The sequence below is a fragment of the Antechinus flavipes genome, chromosome 1, assembly GCF_016432865.1.
Source record: "Antechinus flavipes isolate AdamAnt ecotype Samford, QLD, Australia chromosome 1, AdamAnt_v2, whole genome shotgun sequence".
NCBI lineage: Eukaryota > Metazoa > Chordata > Mammalia > Dasyuromorphia > Dasyuridae > Antechinus > Antechinus flavipes.
Window position 1 is genome coordinate 694,674,091 of NC_067398.1, and position 14,968 is coordinate 694,689,058.

The window sequence follows — 14,968 nt, forward strand, 5'->3', positions numbered from 1 at the left end:
TACAACTATGTACCTTTGAGATGTACATGGGATATATTGTAGATCAACAGAGGGAAAGCGCTAGAATTAAGGTGGAAGACTTCCTGTAGAAGGCTGGATTTCAGCTGGGACTTGAAGCCCAGAGGCTGGGATGAGAGGGAAAGCAATCTAAGGAACATGTCAGGTCTGGCGAGCTCTCCTACCTTGGGGTAGATGTCAGGAAAAACTTGTTAATGACCTGAGCTAGCCCATAATGGAAAAAGTTGCCACAGGAGGATGGAGGTATGAAGCTTGGGATTAGGAACATCTAGGTTCGAATCCTTTCCTCCTATATTTAAAAGTTGTATGGATACTCCTCCACCCAGCAAGTCACAACCTCCCTGAACCTCAGTTTCCTAATCTGTTAACTTGGGATAATAATCGCTGTATTTTGGAGGACCAAGTAAGGTCATGTGCATAAAGCAGTCTGGAGCATTAGTTGGAGGTTCACTTGTTTAGGCCTCAATTTTTCAATCAGGTTTGCTGGGAAGATAATAAGGGCACACTTAGATTTAGAATTAGAAAGCCATTTAGTGCAAACCTTTTGATTTGTAGGTGAGCAAAGTTAAGCCCAGAAAGAATTATACATACAACTAGGAAGAAGCAAAGGCGGCCTTCCCATCTGCTCTAAAGCCAAGTGCTTGGTAACTTTCAGTCATCACAAGCTTCCCATTGACATGAAGTAGAGGGGATTCCCATTACATGTGAGTCTGTGATCCCCATGTAGGAGCTGTGGGGGAGAGGAAACTAGAAGAACTGTTCCAAGGGGCCCTGGACGGCCCCAGGATGTGGTGGACTCCCCTTCCCAGGAGGTCTCCCCACAGGGGATTCCTGAGCCTCACTGGGTTGGGCTGGATGGCCCCTGGGGCCCCTTCTGAGGACCCCTCCCAGGACCAGTGCTGTGGTAATTGTGGGTCACTAGGTGAGGTGTGGGAAGCTGTTCATGTGCACCTCTTGGTTTCGGAGAGCTTATGCTTAAGGTGGCCAGTGGCTCCTTGGTCTTGGTTACAGTCTGGCGATGGTGGCAGATAAACTCTTTCTCTAGTTTGCAAAGCAGAACTTAGTCCTTCTTTCTTTCGCTTTAAAAACACTGTATCCAAATAAAGGAGATCCTGACAGGGCTGTGAAATGCTTTCCCTAAGAAAGAACACGCTTGCCCATCGCTTCTTGATTCACAGATGGATTTTTTGGCCTGACTTGGAATTTCAGTGGTGTGGGGGTATGTGAATGAGGTAGAGACACCTGCTTTGAAATTTGGGGTCTTGGGAAGTGGCCTGGGCCCTGGCAAGTTTAGGGATTCTCCTAGAATTGCAGGGATAGGACGGGTCAGGGCTGGCCTTGAATCTGTATCTTCCTGGTTGAAGGGGATGGGCTTTTAACCACGATGCCTCAGTATCCCATCTAAGAATCGCCACTGGCATTTATGTAACACTTGAAAATTTGCCAAGCACTTTCCTTGCAACATGGCTTTTGACCTCATCACCAGCCAATGACACACTCCCATTTTACAGATGAGAAAACCAAGATCCAGAGAGACAGAGTCACTTTTTTTCAGCCTGGGGCCAGCAGTTCTTTTTGAGGTCGGAACCCTCACTCATTCTTTTTCATTCAGCGACTGCTAGGTTCCTCTCTTTCTCCTGATTGGTTGGCTGTACTGCTACCCCTGAAGCCTGTAAGGGGTTTCTCTGGGGGCTCACTGTGCTCCGGGGGTTTGCTGTGCTCCGGTCCCATCCGGACAGCCCTTATTGTCGGAGGCATCTCCCAATGCAGGGTGGGTCTGCTCTTCGCGCCACAGAGAGCAGCAGGTTTTCCTGCGTGGTTGGAGAAGGGCTCCTGGCCCTCTGACTCAGCCGGGCTCATTTTTCCTGTCCCTCCTGTAAGGAGCAGCATCAAAGCCAGGGACGAGCCGGGTTTGACCCTCACTCTGGGAGGGAGCACAGGGGACCTGGCCCGCCAGTGACATGCTGGGGCCTGGAAGTCCTCAAGGAGGTCACATCCTAACGGGGGGAAAAGTCAAAGGTTACCTTCCGTCTTCTCCGTCTGTAGCTTGTGGATAGCTAATTATTTACACATCGCCTCCCCCGTTAGACTGTATTCGTAGTGCTCGTCCCAATGTCTGGCCAAGAGTAAACCTGCCTGGTCCCATCCGGTGCTGGTAGAAGAGCCCAGGCTGCCCATGACCCCGGGGGGTTGGAGCCTGCCCGGCCCCCGCGTGGCCTGTGGGATTCTCCAAGTCTGCATCAGCCGGGGTGTGAGACAGGCCTGCCACCCTTGAGGGCGGGCTCCTCTGCAGCCACCGTGGTCTCTGATCTGCTGCCCCAGAGCTGGAAGGGCCCTCCCCGGCCATTGGGCCTGTGCGCTCATGGACAGATGAGGACCCGGAGGCAGCAGCCTGCTGCAGAAAGGACCTGCCACTTAGAGCAGCGGTGAGTCCTTAGGCTAGTCGGCGGCCTTGTCCGGCGGTGAGAGCGGTCACATTTCTGTAATGTTGTAGCATTTACACAGCCCTCTCTCTGCTTGTTTCACCTAAACAGTGAAGAAGAAGGTAAAGGTGTCATTCCCATTTTACAGATGGGGATATTGAGGCACATCACCCTGCAAGTAGGTGAAGAGGATTTGAACCCACCTCTTTCTGAAAGCCCTCCCGACTCCATTAGGAATGGGTCGCACCACACGAGCCTCATTTTACTAGTTTGATGTGTAACTAGCCCAGCTGGCCCGCAGGGCCTGAGACCTCAGCAAAGGAAACTGGAACTGCTGCTGTTGTCCCCATTTGACAGATGAGAAAGCTGAGGTTCAGAAGACCGGCACTTGTCCAGTTTCCACAGAAACCTGGGCTCGAGGGTGAGATTGGACACTAGACGTAGGAGTCATCGCTCCAGCGCGGAGTACTCTGCTATCCTTTCTGGGATTCTCGGGCCCCGGCCGGTCACAAAGCTGGAAGGAGCCGCTGCTTGCATGAATGACCGACAGGGTTCGGAAAGGTCTCCAGTCGGGTCCTTGGGCCCCGTGGAGCAAGCTGAGTGTTTGGAGCACTGCGTCCCCTCTGGGATGGGAAAAGTGTGAGAAGAGCTGAGAGCTCTTTTTGGGGCTGTGTCATGTTAACAGCGATGATGATGGTTATTACTGAGGAGACGGCGTCTTCGGACAGTGCGACCTCTCGTAAGGGGGCTATTTCCTCTGAGCGAGACTGGACTTTGGAGTCCTTCGACTTGGCGTCGTTGCCGTCCTGGGCTCTTCCTATAACTGGGTCCCTATATTAGCGTCATGGAATCAGCGTTAGAAGGGACTCTGACCTGACCCGAGAGTGAATGGCGCTCAGCCATATAAAACATGTGTTAAGCACCTCCCGTGCGGCAGCTTGGGACCAATCGTGGCCCATTTCTGAGACAGGTTCCTTTACTGTAAGTCAGTCAATCAGCATTCTGTGTTCCAGTTCCCGTTCTCAAGGAGTTAACAGTTTATAGGGGGAGACGACACACACACACAATGCATATTGCATAGGTGCGCACCCCCCTACATGTACATGCTACCTACAAGATGAGACGGGAGGCACGAGCCGTGAGAGGGCTTGGGGAGAGCTTCCTGGAGGAGTGGGGACTTGAAGCCAGAGACACCAGGAGGCAGAGATGGGGAAGGAGGGCATTCCGGGCTTGGGACAGCCAGGAAAAGGCCGGAGGCTGAGAGGAGGAGGCAGAGCTGGGATTCCCGTTTTCCGCTGCCTTGAGTTTAAAAATGAAAGAAGTTTATTAATTTCTTTTTGGTGTCCTGCCAGTTTTCCCAGTGGGAGCCTGTGCCCTTGGGTTCTGAGTGTCGGCCCTCCGTGTGGGGGCAGCTCAGTGGGGGATGGGTGGCCAGGTTTAGCTGACGGCGCCGCAGCCCCCCCCAATGCACAGGGATGGTGATGGGACACCTCTTCTGTCTCAGCTCTGGGCCATGGCTGCTGTTACTCAGGCAGAGCCTCTCCTCGGGGTCAGGGCCTTGGCCTTGAATGCTTGATTTGTAGCCATCAAGATGCAGAGGGTGTGGGGGAAGATGCAGACTTGGGAGGTTACGTGATGCTCGGCACTTCGCCGGGGAGGTTGGGGAGAACCTGGGCACCCCTCGGGTCAGCATCCGCGTCACATCCCGTAAGTTGTCCGGAGGCGTTGGGACAAAGGGATGGGAGGTGAGGGACAGAGGAAACGCCCCTGCTGAACCATTTCTCCCCTGAACACCTGTGGCTCTTGGAGACTCCCGAGTCAGGGAGTTTGGTGCTCTTACTCAGTGCCTTAGCTTGCTGGCCCCTCTCCCTCCCCACCTGGACTCACCGTTTGTTCTGAACCAGTGATGGAAGGCAGAGGCGTCTTGAGTTTGTATAAATTGTGTGTATGTATAATGTATAATTGTATAAACTGAACTCAAAGGGCATAGCAAGGAGCGTTTTTATCCCTACAACCAGTGTAGTTACTTAGCATACGGTAGGTGTTTCATAAATGCTTACTGATTGATTGCTTCTTTGGTGTCTCCCACAGTGCCTACCGTGGGGCCGATGGTACTCTCCTCCTCCTAAAAAGTAATAACAACTGGCATTAACATCACGTGTGAAAAACTGCTCTATATCCCTATTGATTAGAGAAATGGAAATTAAACCAATTCTGAGGTACCATCTCCCAACGATTGGATTGGCTAAAATGATAAAAGAAGGAAAATGATAACTGCTCTAGGGGGTGTAGAAAAATTGGGACACTAACACACTGTTGGTGAAACGCTGAACTGGTCCAGCCATGTGGATAGCAAACAGGAATTATTATGTCCAAAGAGTTATTAAGTTGCCTCCACCCTTTGACTCAGCAGTACTGTTAGATCTATTTCCCGAGATAATCAGGGAAAAGGAAAGTGACTTCTGTGTTCTAAACTCTAGCAGCTCTCTTTGTGATGGTAAAGGGCAGGAAAATGAGGGGATGCCATCAACTAGGGAATGGCTGAACAAGTCAGATGTGATTGTGATTGGAAAAATATGGATAGACTTGTATGAAATAATGAACAAAATGAGTAGAACCAAGAGAATGTTGTATATAGTAACAGCAACTTTGTTTGAAGAGTAACTGTAAATGACAAAACTCCTGTGACTGATACAACATTCAAATTAGCTATGCAGGAAAATGCTCTCCACCTCCAGAGAAAGAACTGATATATGGGAGCACGTATTGTAGGCTGCCGGATAGAAAGTTGGCCTTCGGTAATGTGGGATTGGGAGGCGGGAAACGAGACGGCTCAGAATCTAAAATGTCACAGCAACAACAACAAAAAATTAAAATCATTTAAAAATTTTGTTCAAGGAATTCACATTTTAAGGTTTACAAAGACTTTTACACCTACTATCTCATTTAATCCTCACAGGAATCCTACCAGATAAGTGTATTTTATAGATGAGGAAACTGAGGGTCACACAGCTAATAATAGCTAACATTTTTATAGTGTTTATTGTATGCCAGCTACTATGCTGCTCTCCTCTGAGTCTCACAACCCCCCCATTTTACAGAGGAGAAAACAGAGGAAAATGGAAGCCAGGTGACTTATTCAAGACCATATAGCTAGTAAGTGCACACCAAGTCCCGTCCTCTAATCAGATATACCAGCAGTGGGCCTGGGGGAGGAGTAGAATCAGTATGCTGTACTAGAAAGGCTGTAGAATTATAGATTTAGATCTGGAAAGAACCAGAAAGACCATCCAGATTTCTTTGTTTTATGCCTGGAGAAGTAGATCCAGCAAGAGAATTGGCTTGTTGTCTGAAGACACGCTGAGGAGAGAAGGGAGACCAGACTTGAACCTATCTCCTCTGGTTCCTAGGAACCCGGCACGTGGTGGGGAGAGGACTGTCGTCCGTACAAGGAGCCTGGTGGCTGCCATTTCTTTCTCCACGGCGCTGTGTCGGCTTAGAGAAATGCCAAAGGCCGGCTGGAGCCTCAGACACTTAGCATGTATTAGCCGTGTGATCCTGGGCGAGTCCCTTAACTCCAGGGAGAGAAAAGAAGAGAAAGGCAGGAGAGACAGGGAGCTGAGTCCTGGCACTGGTGTTTAAGTAGGAGTCTCCTTGCAGAACTGTGAGTCCTTGGCCTGTAAGATGAGGTTGTGAATACCCGGCATCCCGCCACGGAATGTGTAAATGTCAGCCCTCATTCGGGATGGCCCGGGTTCCGTGCAGCAGATCCCCGGGCGCTTGTGGAGGCTTTTGATGCTCTGAGTTAAGAAGGGGCTGATTGCTCTCCTCACAGCCTTCACTGGCTCCCTGTGTTCTCCAAGACTGGCCCTTAAAGCCGCCCACCTCTCTAGGCCTGTGTCGTGCGCCCCTTTGCAGGCCCTGGAGGCAGCCTCTGCTCGGGGAGACCCCCGTGTCTTTACCTCTTTGGTTCCTTCTTTAGAACTGGCTCCGCTTTGTGCGACCTCGACGTTCGTGTCTGTGGGCTCTCCTCGTCACCTGCCCTTAGAGCAAGAAGCCTGGGAGGACGGGGACTTGTTTGGCTTTTATCTCAGTTCTGCCATAATGTGAGGGAGGGGATCATCAGCAGAGGGCTTCCTGTTTATAGGTGCTGGTGGATGACTGAGGCTCCATGGGCCTGGAGAGCAGGAGGACGAACCCGGTGGCAGGAAGCTGCTGGGGAGGGGGACCTCCCCAATCCCACGCAAAGCCCCCGACTCTGGCCCTGGAGGTCCTGGGTCGCTGAGCCCTGGCCAAGCCACTTCTCAGATTTTAGTTTCTTCACCAGTAATATGGAGGATGGGTGCACTAAGGTCTCCAGTACGGCAGGTTTGGGTGGCGGGTGGGGTGGGGGGGCTTGAGAGATAGAATAGAACCCTAGTGTTGGACAGGATCGTGAATGTGCAGCTGGTCATCCAATCCACCCCCACCATGAGGGAATGGGCCCACAGGAGCGGCCCAATTCACCCAAGATCAGAAGTGGGATTTAAACTCGGTTCCTTGCACGCAGGCGCCATCTTCCTTCTCCCAGCCTGCCAAGGGCTCTGTCTGGGCACTTTGAAGAGCAAGCGATGAGTAGATGAGGCTCCCAGACTTCTTTTTTACCTCTCTGTCTTCCCAGGGCACTCCATCACTGCTCCCCACTGCCCCGCTGTCTGTCTTCTTAAAAATCCTTTAGGTTTAGTAGGGATTCCCCAGTCCTGTGCTGGGGGCCCTGAGATCTAGAGGGATGTATCCTGCTGCCTGGGCCAGGCTGAGGGGACCGGCTTCAGGAGGAAGATTTCAGGCTTGATGGGAAGAAAATCCTGCCCTTAAAGCCATCCCCAGTTGGGGAAAGGAGTCTGTTCCCCTCCTTAGAGCTCTTCAGGCCCACGACTCACCGGGGGTACCGTAGAGGGAACTGTTGTTCCAAAGTCGCGAGCCCCCTTCCACCGCAGGGGCCGGTGGGCGCTGGGCCCGAGGCTTCGCCGGCTCCCTGCCTCCTGCCCCTTGGGCTTGCAGAGACTGAGTGTGGATTTTTCTAAAAGTGCTTGCGGCAGGCGCGTTGGCCGTTCCCCAGTTGACGGGCGTCCCCTCGGGCTTTGCTGCTACAAAAAGGAGCCCTCCCCTTCTTTGTTTTTGGGGACGTAGGTAGCAGCACCGTTTGGCCAAAAAGCACGTCCGGCGTAATAGCATTTTGGGGCCAGAGTTCCAGCCGGCTTCCCAGAGGGCTGACCTAGCTGGCGGCTCCACCAGCATGGGTGCTTTTCCTTTTCGGTCATCTTGGGCAGTGGGACGGGTGTGGGGCGCCACTTCTCTCATTATTAGTGACTGAGAGCACTGGGGACTTAACCTTGCAAAGGCACCTGAGTGGGAGGGGGAGTTTGAGAGCGGAGGCAGCAGGCCTGGGCGGGCTTGGGGTGAATAGTGTGGAGAGGGATCACGGGAGGCTTCTACAGCCGCCTGCAGGGATTTTCCTTCTGGGTGATACTAGGGAGTCTGGCTCCGATATTTGCTGGGGACTGAGGGTCAGGGTGTCCCATCGAGCCCTGCCACGTTCTGCCGGTGTGACCTTGGCCAGCCTCTGCGGGTCCGTTCCCTTCCTTGTAAAAGAAGATGGCCGGATCTCTGAAGCTGGGAAGAGAAGAAGCCCTCTGCTGTCTTCAGGGTCCCTCGAGGGGCACATCTGAGTTTCTGACAGTTTGGGGTTTTACTTGTGTTTTTGGTGAAAACAGTAGTTGTTGGAAGAGAGGGCCCGACGCTGTGGAGTGAGGAGTGGGGGTCCGGCCGTGTCTTGGGGAGGTTATGACGGTCAGACCAGTCAGTGGGGGGGTGACTCCGGGATTGGGGGAGCGGGGATGGTCTCAGGTCCACCCCTGGCCTGGCCACTTGGATCTCTTACTTCTGTGCTGGCTGGGCCGCTTCCTTCTCATCATTTCCATCCCGGCCACCTCGTTGACTAGGGGCTGCTGGGGGGCCTGGGGCCAATTCCCACTTTGTTCTTCCCTTCTCCTGTGTTTGACTCCGCGTCCTCAACTGTAAAATGGGGGGGGGGGGAGTAGGGTCTCTCTTCATCTTTCCCTCTCCTATCTGTGAGGGCATCTCCTACCTCAGGGAGGGAGGGTCCCCAGCAGGAGCCTGGGGCCTTGCCCATGGAGGCCTTGGGGCGATGGAGGATTGGATGAGTTGGGGAAAGTGCCAAAAGATGAAATGCTCTAAGGAGAGATGGGTTTGTAGAAATTAAAGGCGTAGGGGGTCCCGTAACTGCTTCACTCACTCTCGGTTTCTCTTTTTCTGCTAAACGTCCCCCTGCCCTTCATAGCCTTTTTGTGGCAGCGGAGGCAGGTGACCCGGCGGTTAGAACCTAGGTGAGGAATCGGGAAGGATCCGAGTTTGAAAGCTGGCTCAGCTACATGACTGTGGAGGCCTGGCAGCTCCCCTCTCTGGGCCTCAGTTTCCCCATCTGGCTTGGGATGGGGCTAAGGTGGTCCTGGAGGGCCCAGGCAAGGCCCTTCTCCCAAGCACTCTCCGTGCCCTGGGCAGGGGCTGGGGGGGAGCCCGGCTGTGATGGGCAACTGGGCCTGGGAAGGGGGGGCTTTGGGCAGCAGAGAGGAGGAAGGGAGAGGCAAGGGTGGGGGAGGGCTGGGGGGGGCAGCAGCTTCAGCAGCGCAGCCGACACCGTTACCCACCTTCACACTCCCATTGGGGGGCTCGTGGTCACAGGAATTTCAGTCCCATCTCAGCAGGCGCTGACCCTGTCACAAGTGATGGAGCGTTTCTCAAGGAAATGGTGCGCTTTTAAATGCTTGGGGGGAGTCGTCAGCAAGAGCGGCCATCGCTGGGCTGGGGAGTGGGGACTCGGCCGGAGCGCGGGGGGCTCGGAGGCCTCTTCTCCTGTCTCGGGGTCCTGCCTAGGTTTCCTGCACAGGGACAGGGTTTCCCCAGGCGCTCCCACTCTCCTATGATGGGGCCCCGGCCTGTGCTGAGCCTCCTCTCTGCCCGCCGCCGGGCTGTTCTCCCGGGGACCGGGGCCCCACAGCGGGAGGGCCCCTTCGGGCGGAGGGTGTTGGAACGGAGACGGGGTGGGTGGTTTCCTGGGAAGGGGTGGAACTCCCCTGGGTCCTAGGAGAATGAATGGAGTCGCGGCAGACGCCTTTTCCCCCAGCACTTCGCCCTCAGGAGGGTCCTTGTTAATCGGAGGCTTTCAGAAGGCTGGAGAGATTGGGCCAGAAAGTGGCTTCTGAGTCACGAGCGCAGGGTCCTGCAGAGCGCTTCCAGCCCCTGGCCCAGGAAGGGGAGCAGACCCGGTCCCTTTTCCCGCCCTGCCGGGGAGCTCTGCCTCCTGCTCAGGAGATTTATGGGCTCCTAGATTTAGAGCCTGAAGAGCTGTGGAGGCCGAGGGGCCGGCCCTTCATCTCGGAGGCAGGAAGACATCCATCAGGGCTGGTCCTGCCTCAGACACTTAGTAGCCAGGAGACCCTGAGCCGACCACGGAGCCTCCCCAGGGGCATGAAGTTGGCCACCTTCCCTGCCCTCTGGAAGCCCGGCTGGAGCCACGGAGGGGGCTCCGGCCTAGAACGCTTGGGAAGCCGGGAGGCTTGCCCGGGGCTTTCGGTCTGGTCCCCGGTCCCCACGCGAGCTGAGGCAGGGGCTGCGTTCCCACTTTAGGGTGATTCAGATTTATGTGGCTCATGGAGGGCGACCCGAACTCAGGTTCCCCTGAACCCCTATTTGAGCCCGACTCCAAACTCGCTGCTCTCTCCCCAGTTCTGCCCCGTCCCGTGTTTGGGGGCCTTTTTGTTTGGGGTTTTTAAATGGACTTGGAGCCGAGGAGCTTGGTCAGAGAGAGCTTTAGGTCTTGTTGTCCATGATGGGGCTGGGGGTCGAGGCCCCGGGAGTGAGCTCCCTGCTCGTGGGTCCCCCTGGTTTCTGTCTCGGGGAAGCCGCGCGGTCCTTCTCAGCCGGGGGCTGTCCCGTGCCGAGGCCGCCGCAGGCCCTAATTGGGCAGCCCCTCACCCGGGCATGTTTTCTGGCATCTTGCAGAACCGCGCGGTGGGTCGGCCCAAGGGGAAGCTGGGCCCAGCCTCGGCAGTGAAGTTGGCCGCCAACCGGACGACAGCAGGGGCGCGCCGGCGACGGACGAGATGCCGCAAGTGCGAGGCCTGCCTGCGGACCGAGTGTGGCGAGTGTCACTTCTGCAAGGACATGAAGAAGTTTGGGGGGCCCGGGCGCATGAAGCAGTCGTGTATCATGAGACAGTGCATCGCGGTAAGTGCCCGCAGGTCCGGGGCTGGCGGGCAGGATTGGTTTGGGCCGGGGCTCCCTTCCGCGATAGGAACGAGACCCCCGAGGGACCCCCATGTGCATGAGGGCTTAGCTGGGACACAGGCTGGCCTTCAAGTCCGCTCCCAAGGTCTCCCTCGGAGGCCTCGGTGGGGCCGGGAGGAGACCCTGGGTCTCAAGGCCGTGCCGGCCCAAGCCAGTGCGAGTCCATCCCGCCCACCGGTGCGACGGCCGCCTGAAGACCCACAGTCCTGTCCTTGCTGTAACCGGCCAACAGCGAAGCCTTCTCCGGCACCTGCCACGGTCCGGGCGCTGAGCTGGACGTTGGGGCTCCCGGAGGCTCCACGCTGACCAGGCCCCAGCCTGGGGCTCCGGACTCCTGGGCTGTCCGTGGCTCACTCCATCTCGGGGGGAGCTGCCCAGGAACCCCCGGCGGCCCAGGCGGCCCTGGATGGCTCATGGGACGCCGGCCTCTGACTTCACGTCATTATTAATTCCCTGCTCCCTGGCAGCGAGCGGCCCCTCTCTCAGCCCCGGGCACCCTCCTCCAGGATTCCAGCCCAGCACGGCCCGCGCTGGAAAGGTTGCTGCAAGACCTGGAGGAGGGAAAAAGGTGGGAAAATGCCACCTGCAGGGAAGAGAAGGCCCCGAGGGCACGGTCATGAAGCTTCTCTGGGCATCTGGGCTCCCTTCCAGAAAATGGTGGCTGGCCAGAACCAGGGGAGGGGCTCATCTGCCCTGGGGAACAAGCCTCCCCCACTCCCTGAAAAAAAAGCGTTCTGTGTTCTCCAAGGTTGGTCTTTACAGAGCACATCAAGCCCCTTTCCCCCAACCCAACTTCACCCCTGGCAGCCGCGTGTCTGGTCTGTGACCTGGCTGCCCACAGTTTGCAGTGGGGCCAAGGGGAGTTTTAGGTCTTTGCTTTCCTGCTTTCAAAGGAAAAGGTCTTGGTGGAAGGTCGGGGATCTGCTCCCCAGGGACTCCTGCAGGAGATACGGGTGATTGATGGCCTGGGGGGGCGGGGCCGGCCTGGCGTCTCAGCAGATCCCACCCTGGTGCGGGGTGATGGCCAACAGGCCGGGCTGTCCCCAATCCAGAGCCCACTGCCACCAGTGCAGGAGGGAGTCCGTGTGTCAGGGGGTCCATGTGTCAGGGGGGGTCTGTGTATTTGGGGGGAGTCCGTGTGTCGGGGAGTCTGTGTGTCGGGGGGGTCTGTGTATTTGGGGGGTCCGTGTGTTGGGGAGTCTGTGTGTCGGCGGGGTCCATGTGTCGGGGGGGTCTGTGTATTTGGGGGGGGTCTGTGTGTCGGGGGGGTCTGTGTTGGAGGGTCCATGTGTTGGGGGGTCAGTGTGTCAGGGGGTCCGTGTGTCGGGGGGGTCTGTGTGTCGGGGGGGGGTCCGTGTGTTGGGGGGTCCGTGTGTCGGGGAGTCAATGTGTCAGGGGTCCGTGTGTCGAGGGGTCCATGAGTCAGTGTGTCAGAGAATCTGTGTGTCAGGAGGTCTGTGTGTCGGGGGGTCCGTGTGTCGGGGGGGTCTGTGTTGGAGGGTCCGTGTGTCGGGGAGTCAGTATGTCAGGGGGTCCATGAGTCAGTGTGTCAGGGGGTCCGTGTGTCGGGGAGTCCGTGTGTCAGGGGTCCGTGTGTCGGGGAGTCAATGTGTCAGGGGTCCGTGTGTCGAGGGGTCCGTGTGTCAGAGAATCTGTGTGTCAGGGGGTCCGTGTGTCGGGGGGTCCGTGTGTCGGGGGGTCCATGTGTCGGGGGGGTCTGTGTTGGAGGGTCCGTGTGTCGGGGGGTCAGTGTGTCGGGGGGTCCGTGTGTCTGGGGGGGTCAGTGTGTCAGGGGGTCCGTGTGTCGGGGGGTCAGTGTGTCAGGGGGTCCATGAGTCAGTGTGTCAGTGTGTCGGGGGGTCCGTGTGTCAGGGGGTCCGTGTGTCGGGGGGTCAGTGTGTCAGGGGGTCCATGAGTCAGTGTGTCAGGGGGTCCGTGTGTCAGGGGGTCCGTGTGTCGGGGGGTCCGTGTGTCAGGGGGTCCGTGTGTCGGGGGGGTCTGTGTGTTTGGGGGGGTCCATGTGTCGGGGAGTGTGTCTGGACGGGCCCCGAGGCAGACCCGGGGCAGGGGGAACAGGGATCGGCCGCTCTGCTCCAGGCCCCTTCTCCCCGGAGTTCTTGCCGGCCTCCAGCGCTGTGGGAGCCAGGCCGGGACACGCCTCGGGCTTTGTCTCCCCCACACTCGGTGGTTGTTCAGGAGGGCAGATGATTGTAGTTCCTCGTGACCCTGTGGAGCCACCATGGTGGGGTTTTCCTTGCAAAGTTATGGGAGAGGATTAAGGCCGACAGCTTAAGTGGCCCCGGGCTGTCCGGCCCTTCCCTGGAAGGCAGGGGGCTCCAGGCCTGGCGGTGGAGCCGCTTGTCTCCCTGCCTGCAGGCTCCCGAGCCCTGGCTCGCGCCCGCCCTCGGGGGCTCCGGCCCTGCTGTCTCTGGCCGTGGTGCTGCCCTGTGGCTGAGCGCAGACCTGGCTCTGGCCGGCGGGTGCTCCCGGTCCTGCCTCGGTTCTCTCTCCGGTCCCTCCTCACCTGGGACCCGAGCCGGAGGGCAGCCGGCTCAGCGGCCCTTCCTCCCCCGTCCCCCTCCTCTGCTCTCCCTGGGGAGGAGGGCTGGGCTCGTTCCGTGACTCCCTTGAAAGCACACTCCCCATCCTCCCTTCGTCGGGGCCTTTTGGGGTCTCGGTGGTCCTGGGGGCCCGGCCCATTGTCACGTTGCCCCCTCTGAGGAGCCCCAGGCCGCGCTCTCGCCCCTGGGGCGTTGTGGCCTCCGGGGCCTTGCTTTCCCCGGGGCTCTCCTGGAGCCTGCTTGGGCCCACCTGGGGGTCGCTTCTGACTCTGCTCTCCCCTCGGGCCACAGCCAGTGCTGCCCCACACCGCCGTGTGCCTGGTGTGCGGCGAGGCGGGGAAGGAAGACACGGTGGAGGAGGAGGAGGCCAAGTTTAACCTCATGCTCATGGAGTGCTCCATTTGCAACGAAATCATCCACCCCGGATGCCTTAAGGTGAGCCTGGCGCCGGCCCCGCTTCCCTGGGCCCGGAAGGTCTCTGGCTGGGGCCCGCGGCGCCTCCCGGGACAGAGGGGGGCAGAGGGAGAGCGGCCCGGGGGAGAAGGGGGGAAGCCGCCTGGAGCCTGCCCGCGGCTGTCCGCCCGCTGCCTGAGCGGGCCCTTCTCCAGCCCTGTCGGGCATTCGCTCCTCCCCCGGAAGCCTTCTGGAGCTCTTGGCCGCAGCCTCCAGTTGCTTGGTTCCTCCAGGGACCCCAGAGGTTGCCCAGGTCCCCTTGAGACTTTTGCCAGGGGAACGGGCGCTCCCGGGCTGCCCTCGCGGCTCCTGAACAGAACCTGGGCCCCAGGGGCAGGATGACTTCATCCCGCGTGTTCCTCAGCCTAGACACCGGCTACCGCCCGCCTCCTGGCAGCGGGCAACTTTTTGAGAGGAAAATGGCGGCTTTGGCCCCAGCAGGCGCCTTGTTTTGCCTGGCACCCGCCTGGGCCTTAGTGTGCAGGAGGGGGGTGAGGAGGGAAGGGTGTTGGGGGGGGCGGCCCCGGGGACGGGGGGGACAGAGGGGGACGAGGCGGCCCTGGGGACGGGGGGGACAGAGGGGGACGAGGCGGCCCCGGGGACGGGGGGGACAGAGGGAGACGAGGCGGCCCCGGGGACGGGGGGGACAGAGGGGGACGAGGCAGCCCTGGGGACGGGGGGGACAGAGGGGGACGAGGCAGCCCTGGGGACGGGGGGGACAGAGGGGGACGAAGTGGCCCCGGGGACGGGGGGGACAGAGGGGGACGAGGCGGCCCCAGGGACGGGGGGGGGGCAGAGGGGGACGAGGCGGCCCCGGGGACAGGGGGGACAGAGGGGGACGAGGCGGCCCCGGGGACGGGGGGGACAGAGGGGGACGGGGGGGTGAGCCTGCCTGGGGGACGAGGCGGCCCCGGGCCTGCTCTGTCCCGTCTCCGCCCTCCCCTCCCCTCACATCCGCAGTCTCCTGGGCCCGGACAAGGCGGGAGCCTGGAGGGGGATCGCTCCTCCTCAGCACGGCTTCTCCTCACAGGTGAAGGAGTCGGACGGCGTGGTCAACGATGAGCTCCCCAACTGCTGGGAATGTCCCAAGTGCAATCACGCCGGCAAGACTGGGAAAGTGAGTGTCGGCGGGCCGGGCGGGGCGGGCGCGTGGGCCCCCTCCCCGCC

General features: G+C 58.6%; 1 protein-coding gene across 3 annotated transcripts in view; it reads left to right on the forward strand.

Moving 5' to 3' along the window:
• The window catches only part of KDM2B (lysine demethylase 2B), a 135,646-nt gene that overhangs the window by 111,487 nt on the left and 9,191 nt on the right, over positions 1-14,968 (forward strand). For all 3 annotated transcript variants that reach the window (XM_051972746.1, XM_051972747.1, XM_051972748.1), the window contains 3 exons: positions 10,503-10,727; positions 13,640-13,783; positions 14,832-14,918. In XM_051972746.1, coding sequence (XP_051828706.1) covers positions 10,503-10,727; positions 13,640-13,783; positions 14,832-14,918 — 456 coding nt within the window. The remainder of the gene's footprint in view (positions 1-10,502; positions 10,728-13,639; positions 13,784-14,831; positions 14,919-14,968) is intronic.